This window comes from Mastigoproctus giganteus, chromosome 7 (assembly GCF_048544385.1).
Source record: "Mastigoproctus giganteus isolate SK-2022 chromosome 7, ASM4854438v1, whole genome shotgun sequence".
Classification (NCBI taxonomy): Eukaryota; Metazoa; Arthropoda; class Arachnida; order Uropygi; family Thelyphonidae; genus Mastigoproctus; species Mastigoproctus giganteus.
The window spans coordinates 22,733,686-22,754,446 of NC_143581.1; the positions used below are offsets into that span (position 1 = coordinate 22,733,686).

General features: G+C 36.2%; 1 protein-coding gene across 4 annotated transcripts in view; it reads right to left on the reverse strand.

The window, feature by feature from the left end:
* Nucleotides 1-886: 886 nt before the first annotated feature.
* Nucleotides 887-20,761, reverse strand: part of LOC150082639 (Na(+)/H(+) exchanger protein 2-like) — a 313,793-nt gene continuing 293,918 nt past the window's right edge. For all 4 annotated transcript variants that reach the window (XM_090377561.1, XM_090377564.1, XM_090377562.1 and 1 more), the window contains exons 6-12: nt 20,289-20,378; nt 9,167-9,240; nt 8,806-9,024; nt 5,213-5,390; nt 4,469-4,688; nt 3,180-3,401; nt 887-2,250 (exon numbers count right to left, since the gene is read on the reverse strand). In XM_090377561.1, coding sequence (XP_090233687.1) covers nt 1,772-2,250; nt 3,180-3,401; nt 4,469-4,688; nt 5,213-5,390; nt 8,806-9,024; nt 9,167-9,240; nt 20,289-20,378 — 1,482 coding nt within the window. In that variant the 3' untranslated portion in view covers nt 887-1,771. The remainder of the gene's footprint in view (nt 2,251-3,179; nt 3,402-4,468; nt 4,689-5,212; nt 5,391-8,805; nt 9,025-9,166; nt 9,241-20,288; nt 20,379-20,761) is intronic.

Sequence of the window (20,761 nt, forward strand, 5' to 3'; positions counted from 1 at the left end):
AATCACAAACAACTTTAAAACATTTACTTTTAAAGATTTGATTCTGTAGGTGATGTTAATCGTGTTGGAGAACTTGTATTTATGTATTACTTTCGACTACAATCTAATTATCTACCATCCTCGTCTGATAAATCCCAAATGGTAAATCGTGTTACAGAGATTAGTTTTTTTTTTTTTTTTTTTTTTTTTTTTTGATATGTTTGTACTTCTGCCTAAAAAGGAAAGTATAATTTGCTCCTTATGTTAAAATATTGATTTACTGATCAGCACACAGTTCAAAAATATCCACAATAGTTATCTCAAGGAACTATATTTGAATGTACTTACGGTATTTACCAAATAGTTTTATAGTAAGCGTTTAATGATTTTGTGACTTGCCACATTATATTTATAACTGTACACAGTTTCTAGTTTCAAAATATGAATGCACCGTTTAAAACTTAGGGAAGCAATATTTCAGAAAAAAGTAAGATCCTTTAAAATTTTGGGAATTTTAAGTTTCATAGACAGGTATTGTAATGCCATGAAGATTTTATATTAACGAACTATTCGGAATAGTTCGGAATGTATTCGCAATATACATTCCGAAATGAGTGAGGTATTGGCAATGTAAAACTTATTGCAATTGTGGCACAGTTAAAAGCGTTAATAATAATAATAATAACAACAATAGTAATACAAAAGAAAAAAAAAACTTAACGAAAAACAGAGTAGAGTCTTTTCTACATGGTTCAATTTCCATAGAAACAGTACCTTGCAAGTGAAAGATATATTTAGTTTGTTTTATTACTATACTATACTGTTTCATGGCTCTTTGGAATCATATATAGAAATAAAACTATTACAACTGTGTATGTGCGAACAGATGATTAAAAAGTTGCATTTTTCGGACAAAAAAAAAAAAGAAAGAAAAATATAAAAAGCAAAACTTACAATGCCTTGCATGATTTCTGTTTACTCCTCTTGCGTTTTCAAAAGAAGTAAACCAAAATATGAAGAGAGACCAAGTATTTTGTACATACAATAGTGAATGATCATGAACTGGACTATAAATGAATTGTGCTTTTGACCATTTAAAATGCCGTGATGTTTCTGTGTTGATGATAATACTGTACATAGAGAATACAACTACAGTATTATATCTTTGGAACTTTGGCGAATTCACTGGTATAAGTGAATTCACCAAAATGATAATGCGTTTTTGCGCTTGCTGTTAGCCATTAGCTGTAATGTACTTAATAACAATTTGCCTAACTCCCTCCCACAGATTCCCAGTGATATTACATTAAAAGCTTGTGGACTGAACATTTCACTATGCTTCAAGAACACTGGAAATTTGTAGTCCGGTGACTATAACGGCAATTAAATATTATCTCTGATGAAGAAGGATTTCATAATTTTTGTCCATCTCTAGTAAATAACCGATCTTTCACATGAATCAAATGAAAATGGGAGGCGTAGGATACATCGTTAATGGCGGTGATGATGAAAGCACGAGATAATCTCGCGATGGCTATATTTACAACAAGTCTCAGGACACAGACCAAATCCTGACAGAACTATCATTGCTTGTAATATTTAGGTCTGATCCTTGTCTCGTTGCGCATGATAAGGAAGGTAAAGATGTGTTGTGATAGCATGCGCCAAACGTTTTATATCATATCTAGTCTTTTGAGTCACCAGTGACTAAAATTAACTATACAACCTTTATACACTGCATTGATTCTTCTGGTTTAGACCCGCATGTAATTCAAAAACGGCAAGGATACTTTTACAGTCTGGTTTCCTGTCCTGTTTCTTCATCATCGTCATCATCTTCTTTTAAATTAATGACAACGTCTTTGGTATCTTTAGAGCTTTGGTGATCAGCACTTTTTTCTTGAATAGTGATTTCATCTTCATCAAAAGCTGTATTTACTCTGCTAGCATCTACAATTGAATTTGAATCTGTCTCTTGCACGATCAACGTTTCAGTGCTTTTTGGCTTGTTCAGCTCAAAGATATCGAAGATAGCTGGTGGTTTTTCCTCATCTGTTATTCCCAGTCTCTTTAGAAAGGTGTTAGATGGGGAGCCATATGATGTGTAGTCTTTATTTTCTATCCAGGGAGGAAATTCTTGTTGACGACGTACACATTTATTGTCCAAATCGTCATCTTTACGTTTCCATGGTAATGTTGTTTCTGTTACTGTCCGGGATATGGATGGTGGAGAAGACGGCTGGGAATCGTCTTGTGTTGTTCTTGTATTTGCTGGAAAAGAAACAAAGGCAAAAATGTTTATTTAGTTAGATTTAAGGGTAATTTGATTTTAAATGCATTAGAAAAATATATAGAGCCCATGTATTTCTAAGAGCCATACTGGAAGTATGGCTCTTAGAAATACACAACCGAGCAAATGAAACTAAGCAGGTCTAGTTATATACTAGCATTTATTAGTAATTAGTGGTTTAAAACTGTGCTAGCGTTCCAGCTGTAAAGAAACAGCAGAAATAATTAAATTGTTGTTCTTTCTAATGCAGATTTTACTGTACATTTTATTTTATTTTACTGTACCACTACACGAGATGCGAAAGATAACAAAAAAGTAGGTCGACTTATACGTCAGAATATATGATGAAGCTATGTTAAAAAGGTTGGTGTTCTTTGCAGACTAAAATGGAAATAAAGAAACGGAATGCTGCTGTTCTGTACATTTTCAGTTTCAGTCATGTTTATCTTTTTGGCATTCTGTTCAACCGATTACACCAGGAATAACAGAGATTCTTCTCTTCATATATTTGGTCACTAGTCTCCTAAATTTATAAGAAACTTGACTAATATAAGGTCTGCGCGTGTAGCACAGTGGTATCTTCACCTTCCTCTCCACACCCGGTGGAAAAGGCCCGGGTTCGAATCCCATCGGTGAGGCGAGGAACTTGAATGGTCTTTTTTCACTCCGTGGCTGAGTTAGTCGGTCTCAGGCTAGATAGCAAGGTATTTTTCCCCAGAAACTGGGTTTTTTTCGTCCAGCAAAACAGGAAAATCGACCAGAGAACGCACGCAATTTACAGACACGATACATATATGGGTATATAGAAGAAATTCTGGGTGACTAATAAAATAATTTGAATTTGATTAATATAAGTTCTTAACATTGCTCTAAATTTCGCTTGTACAGTACTTGCAAATTTTCATCTTACCGTTCAAACTACTGTAGAATTCTGGAGAAGGAGGTTGGCGTCCTTGAGCCACAAATGTAATGCCTTCGTCCTCCTGATTTGGAGATGCCGGTGGATCACCTAATGACATATAAGGTGCAAGCGATTCTTTTAATCCCTCGTCGCTGGGCAATGACACAGTTAAGCATTCTTCCTTGGGGTCATCTGGTAGGTCGAATCGAAGCGTAGGGTGATTGTGCTTTGCTATAAAAAAATTAAGAATAAAAATTCCTTTTATAGAATTGTCTTCAAAATACACTGTATCTTTTTTATCTGTTATAATACACTATTATATAATAAATTCAATAGAAATTCAGTCGGAGTACCGCTTTCGAAAGTAATGCATATGTTTGTTTGTTTGTTTGAGGAGCATTAGCAACTAAGGCCATATTGCTCCGGGATATGTGGTGGTCATTCCCTGACCTTTCCGCATCCTCCGTATTTGGTGGTGACGGGCTCGAACCCCGTTCTAATCAAGAAGCGTGTGCTACGCACTGCTGCTCCTTCCCACCTGGCTACGGAGGCGCCTGTAATGCATATGTACCACTCTGAATATGTATTAACATGGTAGATCAAAGTTATCAGATTGAGCAAAAAGTCGTAAAGTTGGACTAGAAATGATACCTACATGCTGAAGAATCATTGGCTAATAGGTCTCTTTTTAGTATTATTATTAGTAGTAGTGAGAAATGATGCAAGGAAGCAAATATCCGTCATCAGCCAAAAAAAAAAAAAAAAGACTACCCACTTTATCTGTCCATCTCCTCTGATAATCTGTGTAATCCTTCTCTAAATTTATTCAAATTACCCACTTCCACAACACCAAAGGGAAGTTTATTCCAACAGTCAATTACTTTTTTGCTGAAGCTTTTTTGCACATCTGTCCTGCTACCACGAAAGAGAGAGTAAGGATCCTCTTAGCATTTAGTTTATTCAATTAGTTTAAGGCCTCAAACACTTCAATCAAGTCTCCAGGTGACTAGTTATCAAATGCCACAGTTTGCTCTACCCATTCATTCCTCCAAGTGGCACTTGGAGGAATGAATGGGTAGAGCTGAAATCTTTCTTGGTAATATAAGAACCGTAACAAAGTACCTTTTTGTTTCTTTATATTACGAGGTAGATAACTTTTTTAGTGACCTTCGTACATGAATTTATTTTTTTCAGCATTAGAATTCTTTCCCTTCCCCACTCTCACCCCACTACCGCGAACAGCCATCGAGCGACCACTCCACTGAAAACGGAACTTGTTGATTAACTCTTCTACTTACTTTTTGTGGCTAACTGCAGTTCTGCCGCATGCTCATCAGAAGTTTGGCCATTAGATTCTGATTCTTTGTGAGAGCGCTGAGAATGACGTAGATGTCCCCGACTCCTTTTGCGATGCTGACCATGTTCGCTCTTTAGGTGACGAATCTGCATGCGAGTCTGGTGATGACAGGGTGGATGAGGATTGCTCTCACAGATGTGATCTTTGCTATAATGGTGAAGCTGTAATTATAAAATGTGTATATAGATAACAAATCCTGGATTTGAAAGATCTTTACATTCATCTGATCAGCTAATTTTTAATCCTAAACAGATTATTAAATATTCGAATGAAAAAAACGAAATATGTTTAGGGAAAGAGCGTATGATTCAGATTTCAGTTCGCGTGACGTTATTATAAACCAATCCACTTCCACGGGGTCATTTAACATTTTGTTTCCTTATGATTAAATTGAATCATCCATCGTTTATTAAAGTAATGCATTGAAATTCTGAAATTTCAGTCTATTATCCAGTATTAAAAAAAACATGATGAAACTACTAACAATATGGTACAAAATAACTTGAGCCAGTGACTGAAGGGTTAAAGAAAGATTTCACTAATAAATCCTTGTGTTAAAGAAGCATGATTAATATATCACCTTTTTAATATTTTTTTATAAATTTATACAAAATACAATGCAGTTATATCAAATAATACTAAGTGAAATACTTTGCCTAGCTAAGTAGTACTTAAAAAAGCATACCCTTCTAGGTGGTTTAAACATGGCATCTGAGAGAATGTGATGGAGTTCAGCATCAACCAGGTCTTTGCAGCTTGGTGAGTATTCCAGTTCTCCCATATCGACGTTCAAATAGTTTGAATCTTTTTTAGATGTTGGCTGACGAGATGGGGAGAAGGAAGCTTTGCTATATGAATCCACCCTGAAATATCGAATAAACTTTTAAGGAACAGTCCTTCATTTTCATCGCCCTAACATTCTTAGAAAAACTTCGAAATTCAAGTTTGAAGCATGATAAATAAATGATATCAGCATGATATTTTTTTTGAAATTTTCAGTTGTTTAAATATTTAGGGTAGATTTAGGCGCGTTAGAATATATACTTAAAGCGCTTATTGTCTTCACCACGTCTATCCGTCCGTCCGCACGTAATAACTCGACTCCTAGTGGATGGATTTCATAAAATTTAGTTATAGTTGGTTCCTGTCGAGCCATCCCAAATTTCATTAAAATCAGACGACGAACGGAAATCTGTCAATTATAATTTATTTGTCTGTCAGTTCGCATAAAATACTCAAGTTTGAGTACTGTATTTGGATTTTCATGGAATTTTATATTTGCTCGTTTAGAGCGATTTGTGAAGACTTCCTAAATTACATTAAAATCGGACGAATAGAAATCCATAAATTATTAATTCTAATGTATAGTACAGTAATACCCCGAAGTTACGCGATAGGTGGGTCCGACGAAAATCGCTTAAGTCGAATTCGCGTAAGTCGGGGTACAACTTTGCATATAAATACATATAAATTTTGTTTAATTGGGACCAAGGACTAATAAAAACACTAGTTTAGAAGAAAAATATTTAATAAAATTGCAGTTCTTTATACATATTAATACAAAATATGTATTAAAAAAATAAATGAGTTACGTAAAAAAGTTATTTCGATGTCGATGGCTTCATAAAATCTAACAAATTCGTCTGACGACACAGCGCCTTCTTTTTTTTCACGCAGAATTTCTTCATAGCAAGCTAATATTTTTTTTATTCTTTGCTTTGTAGCTATAACGCGTTCCTCGTTGGAGTCTGTTTTCTAAAATTTTTAAGCCCTTTTAAATTGAGCTGAGACCTTCTGTCAAGCTTGCAATTGTCATGTGCTTTTCTGGTGGAACTGGGTCTGAAGTGTCGGATACTTCAGTGACGTTTTGCTCACGCATCTCTATGAGCTCATTCATTGTCAGCTCCTGACTATGTGAATCCAACAGCTCGTTGACATCATCACCACTGACTTCCAAATCTAATTGCCTGGCAAGATTAACAACTTCTTCTATCACATGAGCGACATGATCAGTTTCTGGCGTTGTTTTCGTCTCGGTTTTGAAAAAAAAAATGGACAAAGTTACTTCCAGACACCATTCAATGCTTTTTTATGAATTTCATCCCAAGATTCTTCAATGATTCTTACGGCATCTAAAACATTGAATTGTTTCCAAAAGTCTTTAACAGATATCTCACTATTTTGTCTCATAGCTTCATTCAGACGTGCAAACGAACTCCTCGTGTAGTAGCCTTGAATGTTTTGATGACTCCCTGGTCCATCGGTTGAAGCAAGCTGGTTGTGTTTGGAGGCAAAAACACAACTTTCACACTTGGGTCGAAATTAATTAGGGTGGCAGGAGGGTGACCGGGTGCATTGTCAATAAGAAGCATCACTTTAAATGGAATCTGTTTAGACTTGCAATAACGTTCGACTTCGGGTATGAAGTGGTGACCAAACCAGTCCACAAAAACGGAAGCTGTCACCCAAGCTTTATGATTTGACTTCTAAATCACTGGTAAGCTAATTTTAGATATACATCAAACGAAAAAATCAGGAACCGCGTAACTCCGAGTTCGCGTAAGTCGGGGTATTACTGTACTGTATATTGTAGCTGAAGCACTAGAGATTATTTTTTGCCGTGCGCTGATTAGACGAATGAATAGGCAATATGACAGATGCGTAGAAACGAAGTATTCTTAGTTCGCGCATAAAATTTGCTGTTTTTTTTTTTTTTTTTTTATAGACATCATGAATACGCCTGAAACGTATACATTTGTTGAATGTGTTTTATATTAAAACAGCTAAGGTATTATAATATTATATAAATTTTATAATATACATATATATTATAATTTTATGTTTAGGCAGCTAAGAGTATGAGGCGTCAATGTACTGCATCTATAAATTGCCATGTTTTATAGTTTTGTCTGTTTTCTGGATCAAAAGCCCTCATCTGAGACTGAATAACTCGCCAAGTTATCAGAAGGAAATTTAGTTTGGGAGAAGATGGTCAGATATGACCGTATGTAACTATATTTTAAACAGACCATAAAATAAATCGTGAGTTGGCACAATTCGACCCAGGAGGCCCTTACGCCGTGAAATTACAGACAACCATGTTATCAGAAGAAGAAGAAAAAACTTATATTTTCTTCCCTTCTAGACAGAATTCAAATTCGGGCCTTTTCCACACCGAAAGATTAGCGATTCTAACCACCTAATTGTGAATGGTCATTGTAGCAGTAGAGGTTTGCAAATTCCGTTGATTATAAGTTGGATTCTTTATTGTATTGTGTAGGAATTGTTTGCTTTTCTTTTATATACTGTACATGAGCTTAAAAATAACTTATCAAAAAAAAAAAAGGAAATCTGGTGCAATGAAATCACATGATTTTATGGAAGATCAATGAGACAATTCCTTGAAATGGGTCTTTCACCAAACTTTTTGACTCAATAAAGCTATTATATCTCCTCTCCCATACCCTGTTGTCCCGTCTTGTCGAAGCACAGATCTTCAAAAAATAAGGACCGTTGACGCAATTCGCAGACACACCACAGCAAATGCGATTTGAATGCATTTGTCTTTCCAGAATAACATGAAGATTTTCATGAAGATTTGAATGCATTTGTCTTTCCAGAATAACATGAAGAACTGCGGTATGAGTCCATATACCGCAGTTCTGTTTGTAATGGCTGTTGAAATCGAAATCATCGGTCATGAATAGTGATATGAAAATTTAAATATCCATAATCGATAGGTTTCAAGTTCTGGTGCGAGGCTTTTCTGATACTTTTCCGAGTACTATTTGTCTCTACTGGCGGTTTTCTTGCGGATTTTTTTTTTTTACTTTGTTCTGCTGCAGCACTTATTCTGTAATTTATTTTGTTATTCTAATGGAACGATGACAATAACGCTTCCTTCTTATACTTGCTCCCTTTCAGGGTTTCTCAACGAGCGGCATTGTTATCTACCTTTACCAGTTCAATTCTCTTGAATTCCCTTTAATCAGGTATAATGTTTGAAGCAGAGCTCGAAAATTTTAGTTCTTTTCATTAGGTTTCAGCTATACATGGCGTTTAACTTCCACAGAATATCTTCAACTCGAACCAAAGATAAAATAGTTTAAGTTAATATCGCGAAAGTTTTACCTTGAGTATGAAAAGTAGGTACTTTCGTGCTCAAGAAACATTTTAATGAAAGTGAGCAACCTGAATTTCATTTAATTAGTTTTCTTATAATACTTATTACTATTCATCGAATTTCATCTGAAATAAGTGATATATTATATTACTTACTGCTTTCCAAAGCTGCTCTGAGTATAGGACCGGAAGAGAAACGAGAGTGAAACGCCCGTATCACATTCAACCATTGGCACTAAGGTACTGTTTTGCCTTACAAGGTTCATAGCATCTGCTAGATTTAATTTCGAGTATGTTTCAAAAATCTTGGGCTCCGTTATCTTGTGGTTTCGTGTAAGGAAAGGCCTTAAATACTTGTTATTATAGTATTTAAATCTGAAAAGAAAAATTTCGTTGAAAATTGAAATCGAGAAAAATTTGAGTGGGATATGGAAAAAAAAAAAAAAAAAGGTAAAAAGAAGAAAAAGATTTCTACCACACACACACACACATACACACACACACACACACCACTTACTTGTCTCGAAGATGGTAATTGCCCATCATCTGACCAGCGATATCTTCTATGCCTGCCATGAGATGGTCCATTAACTGAAAGAAAGGAGAGCAAAAAATATAAGAAATTGCGAGTGAAATTCACAATTTCACACTATAAAGCACACACTTTTAATAAATACGAGTACAACTCATTCTGCAATCTTGTTTATCACAGCGATGTTAGGGTATGTTACGTGTTTGTTGAAATCATCTAGTTTAATATGACTTTCTCAAGATTTTCTCATTCGAAGCCACAAGACTTTCTCATTCGAATTAATTTCGTTGTAAAAGTTGCAGTGAATTACTGAATGAACACAAACTTTGATTCTTATATCTTTATGAGGTTGAAATTATTGCAAATGATACAAATACCCATATAAATTTGAGGAAACAGAGTTGATTGGAACAATTATGAAAACCGCAAATTGTGCGAAAATACTTTCTCACGATAATAAACAAGTCATTAATTTCAAATTGCAATGGTTTATGGTGTTTACATTGAAGGCATAATCTAGACTTTTAAAAGTTATTTTTGATTTAATTGATATTTATTTATAGTTAACCATAAATTTAATAAACGTTCTTATTGAGCTTAGTTAATTATTAAATTAATTCTTATTAAATCCTTCGGTTCACTGGATATCTTTTAGCTTGAAAATATATCCACGATAAAGAAAATTTGACTCGCACTTTTCGTATATTTCATGAACAGTGCATATATTGCATTAGATTCTTTCTTCCGTCTTTCTGTCACTGTAATTAATACAGATCTTCTGCTCATTTTTCTTTTTTTATTTTAAAAACTACTGATACACTTCTTAGTCATAATTTCTCCTTGGGGGGGGGGGTTGTGGAAGCAGGCATTTGGAGTAGTCCAAAGTTGTATTGTGTCAAAAACTAAAATCTAATGAGTTCTTACAGGTATTAGTATTAGCAATGGCCACAGGTGCAAGAAAGCCTATGGCTTATGCTGCACCAGCCAATAATCTGGAGAAAAATAAAATGTTTGAACAATAAATTTCCACCTCTATCCACCCCGCTAGTAAACTGGAATGGACAGGAACTCTCTAATCCCACAGAAATATCAAATGCACTGGGAATTGTATTTTCTTTGTTGTCTTCTTGTAATGCTTATGAACAAACATTCCAAAAACGTAAAACAGTTGCAGAGAAATCCAGACTGAATTACACTGACAATTCTGCTTTATCCTATAATCAACCATTTACCATGTTTGAGCTACAGCAATCTCTTACAAACTCGAAAAACAGTGCTGCTGGCCCCGATGGGATATATTATGTAATGCTAAGAAATCTGGATCAAAGATCACTCTCTTCGCTGCTCATATTTTATAATCGAATATTTTCTGAACATACCTTCCCAAGCTCCTGGAGTCATTCATATGTACTACCGATTGCAAAACCCGGTAAAGATCATTCTGCTCCTCAAAATTACAGACCGATATCCCTTACCAGCTGTCTCAGCAAAACTCTCGAGAAAATGATACATCGCCGTCTCACTTGGTTCCTCGAGTCTCAAAACTTGATAAATAACAACCAATTCGGTTTCCGGAAAAACCGATCCTCATTAGATCTCATGATCAAAGCCGAGTCAAATATCAGAAATGCTTTCATCAAAAAGGAACATCTCGTCATGGTCTGTCTTGACGTTGAAAAAGCCTTTGACACTACGTGGCGTTTTGGCATCTTAAAGGATCTACATTCTCTTGGCCTGAGAGGTAATTTACCATATTTTATCCAAAATTTCCTTCAACGGAGATCCTTTCAAGTTCGTTATCGGGGAACCCTTTCTAAAATCTTTATCCAAGAAGAAGGAATTCCACAAGGGTCTGTTCTCAGCGCTACCTTGTTTGCAATGAGAATGAATCATATAATGGAACTCATTCCGAAAACTGTGGATTCATACCTTTTCGCAGATGATCTCTCAATTTCTTGTCATTCCCAAAACATGCATTACATTGAACGCCAACTTCAAATATCAATGAATCGCATCCTGACATGGATGACACAAAATGGTTATAGACTATCCAGCCAGAAATCTACTGCCATTCACTTCTGCTCCAGACGCAATATGCATCCAGAACCCGAGCTGCACTTGAATAACCATCCTCTCCCCATAACTAATTGTATTCGTCTGCTAGGATTGTTCTTTGACAATAAGTTAAATTTCCAAAAGCACATAGAACATCTCCGGACTACTTGTCAAAAAAAACTGAACATACTCAGAGTCTTATCAGCCACAACATGGGGAGCAGATCGCCAAAGCCTGCTACATTTATATAGAACCATAATCAGATCACGACTGGATTACGGCGCACCTGTCTTCGACTCTGCTAGGGAGAGTGCTTTATCTCGCCTCAATCCTATTCAACATTCAGCTCTCAGAACAGCACTGGGTGCATTCAGAACATCTCCAGTTCAAAGTTTGTATGTTGAAGCTCATGAACCTCCCCTAAATATCAGGAGAAAGATGCTGCTGCTGAACTATGCAACCAAGATCCAAAGCCAGATGACCCATCCTAATTGGTCAATACTTTACAATCCACAGTTTACGACCTTTTATAGAAACAAACCACAGTCAGTTCGGCCTGCTGGTATTAGGCTGAATCAACTAGCAGAAGACTGGGATATTCACTTCAATAAAATCTTACAAGATCCTATAGATCCCGACCCTCCATGGTCTCTCATCATGCCACTTTGTGACAATTATTTCCAACAATGGGGTAAACACTCCCTATCAGATATTAACATCCAACGGCTACACATAGCGCATTCTCAACGTTATCCTGACTTCATTAAAATTTATACAGATGAATCGAAGTCTGAAAGTGGAACGGGCGCAGCAGTAGTACTCCCTGATACTATAATTTCTCTATCTCTCCCAACAGAATGCAGTAGTTACACGACTGAATTATATGCCATAAAGCTTGCTATAGAACATATTTTCCATATTTCAATCCAAAAGAGCTTAATATACATAGACTCCCAGAGTTCCTTATTAGCCTTGCAACACAATTCCCCATCTAATCACCCTCTAATAAAGCTCATTAGAACAGAGTTGATACGTCTGAGAGAGAATCAACAAAAGGTTATTTTCTGCTGGATACCTGGCCATACTGGAATACCAGGTAATGAAATTGCGGATGATGCTGCCAAACATCCATCGAGTGCAACCCCAACGAATTCCTTAGTACCGTTCATAGACTATAAAATTAAGATCCGAAGTATATGTAAAGATCGATGGACTCTGCAATGGCAAGCGCAAATTCATAATAAACTTTTTCAAATTAAACCTGTACCAAAATTATGGCCTTCCAGCCCTATTGCAAACAGACAAGAAGTAATTCTGGCCAGAGCCAGAATCGGCCATACTCATTTAACTCATTTGTTCCTCCTGTCAGGGAATGACCCTCCTCAGTGTAACCATTGTCATACACCACTCACAGTCAAACACATACTTCTGGAATGTAATCTGTATAATAATGCTCGGCTAGTGTCATTCATTTCTCTGGCAAGCTTAAAGGAACCTTTGTCACTTAGCCATATCATAGGCGAAAAATCAAATATCGCAGAATTCTTCTCCTTCTTAAAATAAATAGGACTGTATAGCCATTTCTAACTGATTCTACATGAACCAACACAGGCAATATGAATCACTTTTCTAAGTGCAATATGGCCTAAGTAGCCAATGCACTTAAAACCCCATCAACAACAACAGCACCATCCAAAAAAAAAAAAATAATAATAAAAAAATAAAATAAAATAATAATAATAAAAATAAAATAAATAAATAACAATAATAATAATAAACAAAATAAAATAAAATAATAAGATAATAAAAATAAAATAATAATAATAATAAAAAAATAATAAAAAAGCAAATGGACATCCTAAGCGTTTCCCTCCTCCAGCTTACCTTTGAATTTCCCCAAACATCTACCACCCATGTAGGTAACTTATTCCAGTAATTTATAACTCGCTGGCTAAAATAAAACCTCCTGCAATCCAGTCTAAACACTCCTCCTCCCCCATAACTTGGAATTATGGCCCCTGGTTCTAGAATCATTTATAACCGGAAAATTTCGTCCTCATTCATTTTGCTTGTGCCTCTCAGCAGTGGCGGATTTAACGATTGAGAGGCCCCAGGCGCAATTCAATTTTGAGGCCCCCCTCTAAATATTTTTGGTACCACTACAGTGTGCATTCTACGCGCACGTTTTTACTATAGCACGCGCTCTAGATTTGGTGTTGCGGTTTTAATCATTTTGGTTGCGCAGTTCTTTCATACATATTTTAACTAATGTTTAAATGAAAAAAAAAATGACACAACTACCATCCCTCCCAAATCTAACATTAATACATAAAATCTAGCATTAATGATAATATGTATTCTACTTCAGATTCACTTAGTTCCCATAGATATTTCATATAATATGTGGGGATATTCGCATAAGAGTGTACTAACTTCTCATATTAAATTATAGTTTTATTCAGTAACGGTAATAAAGATGAGTGTAAAAATTTAAAATGAAACAATTTTATATTTTTTTTAGACCTGAGATTTTAGGCCCCCCTCGATTTAAGGGGCCACAGGCGCGCGCCTCGTGCGCCTGTGCGGAAATCCGTCACTGCCTCTCAGAGCCTCTCAATCAAAAGTAAAGTGCAGCCATTATCAACCCACTGCAGGATGGAAGCCTCCTCAACAATTCATGCTGAGGGAAAATGGACCATAATCTGCCACGCTGGTTCAGTGCGGGTTGGCAGATCGACCGTATTCAGCAGTCAGGGGCTTGAACCCCGGTCTACTCAAAGAGCGTGTGCTACCGCACTCCCGCTCCTGCCCACTCGGCTACGGAGGTGCCTGCCTCTCAATCAAGTCTCCTCTAAGGTGCCTAGTTTCCAAGCTCTGCAACCTACATATTCGAAGTCTTTCCTCATATGGACGCCCTTTTGCCGATCTCACTAGGCGAGTTACCCGTCTCTGAACCCTTTCAAGAAGAACAATGTGTTTCTTTAGGTGCGGTCTCCATACCTGAACACAGTATTCCAAGTGTGGTTTAACAATAGCATCATACAATGGGATTATGACGTCCTTATCTCTACTAGCAATTGTTCGATACATCATCGATAGGACACTATGGGTTTTCCTTGCAACATGTCTACAATGCTCAGAGAACTTAAAGTCTGACCGTATCGTCACACCCAAGTTCCTTTCCTCCACTACCGGCTTTAGTTCAACTCCGCCAAGTGTATAAGTTATTTTGGGGTTACTGTTCCCCAGGTGCAATACCTTACACTTTGCTGGATTAAAGCTTAGCTGCCATTTTTCTTACCATCCTTGAAGTCTAGCTATGTCATTCTGAAGAAGCTCTGCTTGGCGGCGATCATTAACTACTCTACCAATCTTTACATCATCTGCAAATTAGACATCACACCGTCTATTCCTTCATCGATGTCATTTATGAAAATCAAAACCAGTGGTCCTAACACTGATCCTTGGGGAACCCCACTTCTTACATCAACCCAATCTGAGGAATAACCATTTATCACAACCCTTTGCCTCCTGCCCTGAAGCCATCCAGCTATGCATCTAAGGATTTTCCCTGTGATTCCAACCTGTTCCAGCTTATAAAGTAACCGCTCATGTGACAAGTCAAATGCTTTGTTGAAATCCAAATAAACAATGTTGAAATTATTCCCAAAGTCCAGCTCTTGAGTGACTCTGTCAAAATAGCTAACCAGATTAGTTAAATGTGATTTTCCCTTTACAAAATCATGCTGATGTCCTTCAGAATTCCATTTCTATCTAAATGATCCTGAATTCCAACTTTGATCATTGTCTCCATGATTTTCCCTACTACTGAAGTTAGACCAACCGGCCGGTAATTTCCGACTTCAGGCTTAGAACCGTTCTTTTGTATTGGAGATACATTGGCACTTTTTCAATCCAACGGAATCACTCCCGAGTCCAGTGATACTCGCATAATTAGCCTCAATGGTTCAATGCACTCACTTGCCGCCTCCCTTAAGATTATAGGATATATGCCATCAACCTCAGGAGCCTTACTGGCCTGTAGGCTTAAAAGTTTTTTTATTAAATAAACATGTGAAATTTCAACATCATTAATTACATTTTTTTCAGGCGCCTCCGTAGCCAGGTGGGAAGGAGCAGCAGTGCGTAGCACACCCCTTCTTGATTAGACCGGGGTTCGAGCCCGTCACCACCAAATACGGAACATGCAGAAAGGTCAGGGAATGACCACCGCACCGGAGCAATATGGCCTTAGTTGCTAATGCTCCTAAAAAACCAAATAACAACAACATTTTTTTCAACTTCACTCCCATAATTTCTCATTGACATAAAGACAAAGGGTTTTTCTCCTGTAAATATCGATGCAAAGTAACTGTTGAGTTCATCTGCAACTTCAAGCTGGGATATCTAATACTATTCCACGCCCATTACATAAGGGTCCAATCTGGTTTGTACTTCTCTTCTTTGCATGTATATATGTGAAGAATTCCTTACCCCCCCCCCTCTTAGCTCTCTTTTCCAGCAATTTCTCATAATCTGCCTTTGCCTTTTCTGTGGCACTGTTACCGATCACTTTGTAGCTGTTATACGCTTCTGTACTTCTTATTGCTCTGTAACTTTTCAATGCTGTCTTTTTCTGCTCAAGTAATCTGGCAACTTCGTTATTCATCCAACTTGGAATCCTCCTCTTGAAGTATATTTTTAATGATATACGCATTCAAGACTTCTGTGATTAATGTTTTAAAGGTTCAATAATTCAATTGTATTAGCTCTCTGTGAGATATCTAACCAGTTAATAGAGGCCATGTAGCACCTTAAGCCGTCGTGATTTCCTCTCCTGAAATTATAACCCATTGCTTTGCCTTTAACTACTGCTACCTCTGTCTTCATCGTCCACCGTAGAACTCCGTGATCATTTCCCGCTACTGGTTCCTGTACTGTCAGCCCTATTATGTCATCTGGTTCATGGGTGATGATGAGCTCTAGAGAATGCCTTTCCATAGTACTGTACTTTCCCTGACATGTTGATACAAATAGCAATCATCTAGTTGATTTAAAAATTTTGTCCCCCATGTGGAGTTTCCCTCCCATTTGCTCCAAACAATTAGAGGCAAATTAAAATCGTCCATAATACGACATTCATGCTTACTTGCCCATTCCATTTGCATGTAGAGGCTCTTATCACAATCACGTGGTCTGTAGATTACTTCCACTCTCATTATACCTTTGCTTTCAACTATCTCACACCATATAAATTCTATATTAGCATGCGAAACGTCTGAATCCGGGAAGGCTTCCGTCGCTCCCTGGATGGTTTTGATAAGAAGCATGACTCCCACCACCCCTTCTATCTTCCCTAACCTTCCTAAATACATTATACATACTCGTACTGAAACTCGTCATCCCCTATCTCCTGGTGGAATCACGTTTCCGTAAGCCCTAGGTGTCTGGAACTAACTATTTGTCCAACTTTTTAAACTTAACGTAATTTTTTTCCCCTTTCACGTGAAGAAATTAAAATTTGAAAATAATTTTTTTTTCAAATGTTAGTAATCATCATCATCATCAGCCATTTTCAATCCCCTGCAGGATGAAGGCCTCTCCAGCAACTTTCTAGTTCCTTCTGTTTTGAGCACTGGCCATCCATTTACTACCCACAAACTCATGAATTTTCATCTATCCATCTCCTTTGTCTTCCAGGTTTTCTTCTAGCTCCTCTTGGATACCATTCTGTTATTTTCTTAGTCCATCTGTCATCATGTCTTCGAGCTATGTCTCCTGCCCAAGACCATTTTAGTTCTTTAGTTTTGATAAGAATGTCCTTTAGTTGAGTTTGCTGCCTAATCCATGTGCTTCTCTTCTTATCTAACAGTCTGATTCCCAATATAATTCGTTCCATTCTTCGCTGTCTCTTCCATTCTTTTGGTGAGTGCCCAAGTTTCACTTCCATAAGTCATGGTGGGGAGTATACATTGGTTCATTATTTTACGTTTCAGACAAACTGGGATATTGCTCTTCAGTATGTGACTATATTTCCTGAATGCTATCCATCCAAAATTTATTCTTCTCTTGACTTCCAGCCATTTATCATTATTACAGCTAATAACTTGCCCCAGATAAGTATATGACTCCACCTTTTCAATTACTGCTCCTTCAATCATTTCCCTTTCTGTGGCATATTTGTTCATCATTACTTTTGTTTTAGCCATATTCATCTTTAGTCCAAAATCCTTACTAACTGTGCATAACTGATTAAGATTTTCCTCTAATTCTTTGGGATCGTGGCTTATGACCACAATATCAACTGCAAATCGAAAATGGTTTAGGTACTCTCCGTTCACATTGACTCCATTCTGCGACCAGTCTAATCTTCTGAAAGTTTCCTCAAGGGCAGCAAACAACTTCGGAGATATTATGTCTCCTAGTCGAACTCCTTTCTCAATTTTAAATTTCCCACTGTCTTTGTCTAGTCTAATAAAGGACGTAGCGTTCTCATATATTTTCTTCAAAATCATAATATATGGGGTATCTATGCCTTGTCTTTCCAGTGCCCGAAACATTTCCTTATGCTGTATGGAGTCAAATGCCTTTTCATAATCCACAAATGCCAGGCATAATGGTGTTTTATATTCATTTGCTTTCTCCATTAGCTGTGATATTACGTGAAGGTGATCCATAATTGAGAATCCTGTCCTAAAGCCAGCTTGCTCTTTCGATTGATTCTCATCAAGTATTCTTTCTAATCTGTTAGTAATGACCCTTGTGAACAACTTGTAGATGTGGGATAACAAGCTAATTGGTCTATAATTTTCAATTTCTGATTTATCTCCTTTCTTATGCAGCAAAATTATGATTGCATTATTCCACTGTTTAGACGTCATACCTTTTCTAATGCACTTTGTGAAAAGCCTTGCCAGTTTTTGTGTTATGTCTCTTCCTCCCAATTTTAACAACTCTACCGTAACTTCATCTTCCCCCGGGGCTTTCTGATTCTTCATTTTCTTCAACGCATGTTCTACCTCATCAAGAAGAATATCGGGTATGTCGTATGTGTTGCTACTTTGCAATCCATCTTTCCCACTGCTGGCATCATTCCCTCGCTCCTTGTATAATTCTCTATAGTAGTCTTCTGCTATTTGAATTATGCCTTCTCTGCTGTTTATAAGTACACCATCGCTATTCGTCAGTTTCAGTATCATTTGTCTTTCTGTATTACTGCTCATGGCTGCTGATTTAAATCCTTTGTTTTCCCTTAATGCTTGTTCTACTTTTCTTGTGTTAAATCTTCAGTGTCCTCTCTGGGACTCTTTCTAATGGCTTTGCATAACTGAGTATACTCAATTTTGTCCTTGTCAGTGTTTATCTTGCTCTTCATTTGTCGTCTTCGGTTCATCATGACAAGTGTTTCATGACTAATTTTTACTGTCTTTGGATTTCTTTTTACATATAAGTTTCTTGGGCTTTATCACTTTCAGAAAGTTGTACTATTCCTCATCGATATCTTGGTCCTGAGCAGTCTGCATAAGCTCAAACTTGTTCTTAAGTTCCAGTACATACTGCTTTTTCTCCTCATCTTCTGTTATCTCAAAGACCTTTGTATTATTTACTCGAGTCAGTTTTTTCCTTTTCTTTCCTACATCTATATCAAGTGTACATCTTACCATTCTGTGATCACTTCCAATATTTATCTTATTCAGGACGGTAACATCATTCACAATATATCTTCTGTTAGTGAGGACTAACAAATTATTACAGCAGTTCTGTTTTAATTAGATTTTTTTATAAAGTAGTTCCGAAAATTCGTTAAAACCGGTGCCAACACCGAAATATTTGAAGCAAATAAATCGCATCATAACATCATCTGTTCGAGCATACCTAAATGGAATTTTGGGTTCTCAAACGTGTGAACAAAATTGGTAGCTAGCCACATACCATAGACGGCCATTCTACTCACATCTGAGTATTATCCCACGGAACAAACGAATCATTGCCAGTAATATAGTGGCCCTTGATTAGTCCATCATGGCTCCCAGTGATAAAAGCATCATTAATATTCTTATCATTAGGAGAACAATGTCATATCTAATGTTTATAGTGGGAACGTAAAGTCCTTTAATGGCCATCCAATTATTATTAGAATGAATTATTTTTTAAATCAACGGAATAAAACCTTTCGATACAGTACCAAAACCCAATAAATGTTTATCCAAAAGCTCACACCTTAACCAAATTTAGTTATTTACATAAATTACTTTTCTAACTTCTTTTCAAATTTCGTTGTCGTAAGAAAAAATCAATTATAAAATTTAAAAACTGGCTTAATTCCCATTAGCGAATCATCGTTTTATCTCTGTGATGAAAATTTATAGATGTGAAGAGTGGCATTTCATATTTTTATCGCCTTCAAAAATGTTTTAATGGTATGGAATGGAAGTAGCGAAATAGATTTCGTTACTTCCATACTTCCCTTTAATGGCACTAGATTTCGCTACTGGCATTAAATTCTGGTTAATATCTATAACTTGATTCTTGGTTGATATTTTTCGAATGCTATATGATTTCTCTTTGTAGTTGCAAAACTTGAGGCCAGTATCGTGAACAGACATATATTCAAGAATAGTTTTGATAATGATAATACATACTTGACCTTAATTATAAATAGAAGTTTATTTAAAATCAAGCGGAAACCCAGAAACTAATAACTCATCCGATTTTTTAAAAGAGCAATAGAAAAATATTTCCTGCAGTTTCATATTTATTAAATGAGAATTTAATTATACTTTTCTTTAATTATTAATGTTTTACTTTTTTGTGTAATAACTTAAGAATAATATGCCGCATATAAAATCATGAAACGCTTTGAATTCTTAAATTTCTATATTACAAATTGTAACCTTTCGAGATTCATGACTTTAGAACTTGGAATTTTAAACTGCCGGTTGCCAGATTCGAGATTTTCAAAATTATAGCTTTTTGAATTTGAAACATTGGAATTTGTTTGCATGACTTTTTTAAATATGAAATAGGAAACGTGATAATAAATTAGCTTTACCCTTGTATGGATTCTTTCGTTCATTGATGGCTTCACTTTGTTGCTTGTTGGCACATTCAGGATCCTTACCAGCGGCCCTATGGTCATCCCCTTAATAGAAGAAAGAGACTCTTTAACCTTCGATAAATTATATATAAATATTTATATACAGAATATATAAGTATATTGTACATAAGACCGTACACGATGTGATCTTTAAAGCACATGTACTTTAGTAATAATTTTACAGTTGTATATATGAAAATTCTGTAAAATAATGGATATTGATAATTTCTTGGTAATTGTTCAAGATATCCACGCTCTTCCGGTTCTGATTTTTTTTTTTTTTTTGTGTTTGGCTTATGGATATTCGAAACCATTTTTAAAATTCGGCATTTTATATGATGTGTGATAATTAACCTTTCTCACATTGCGCAATACGCTGAAAATGATATAGAAGTAACATTATACTTGTACTTTAATATCACCAGATT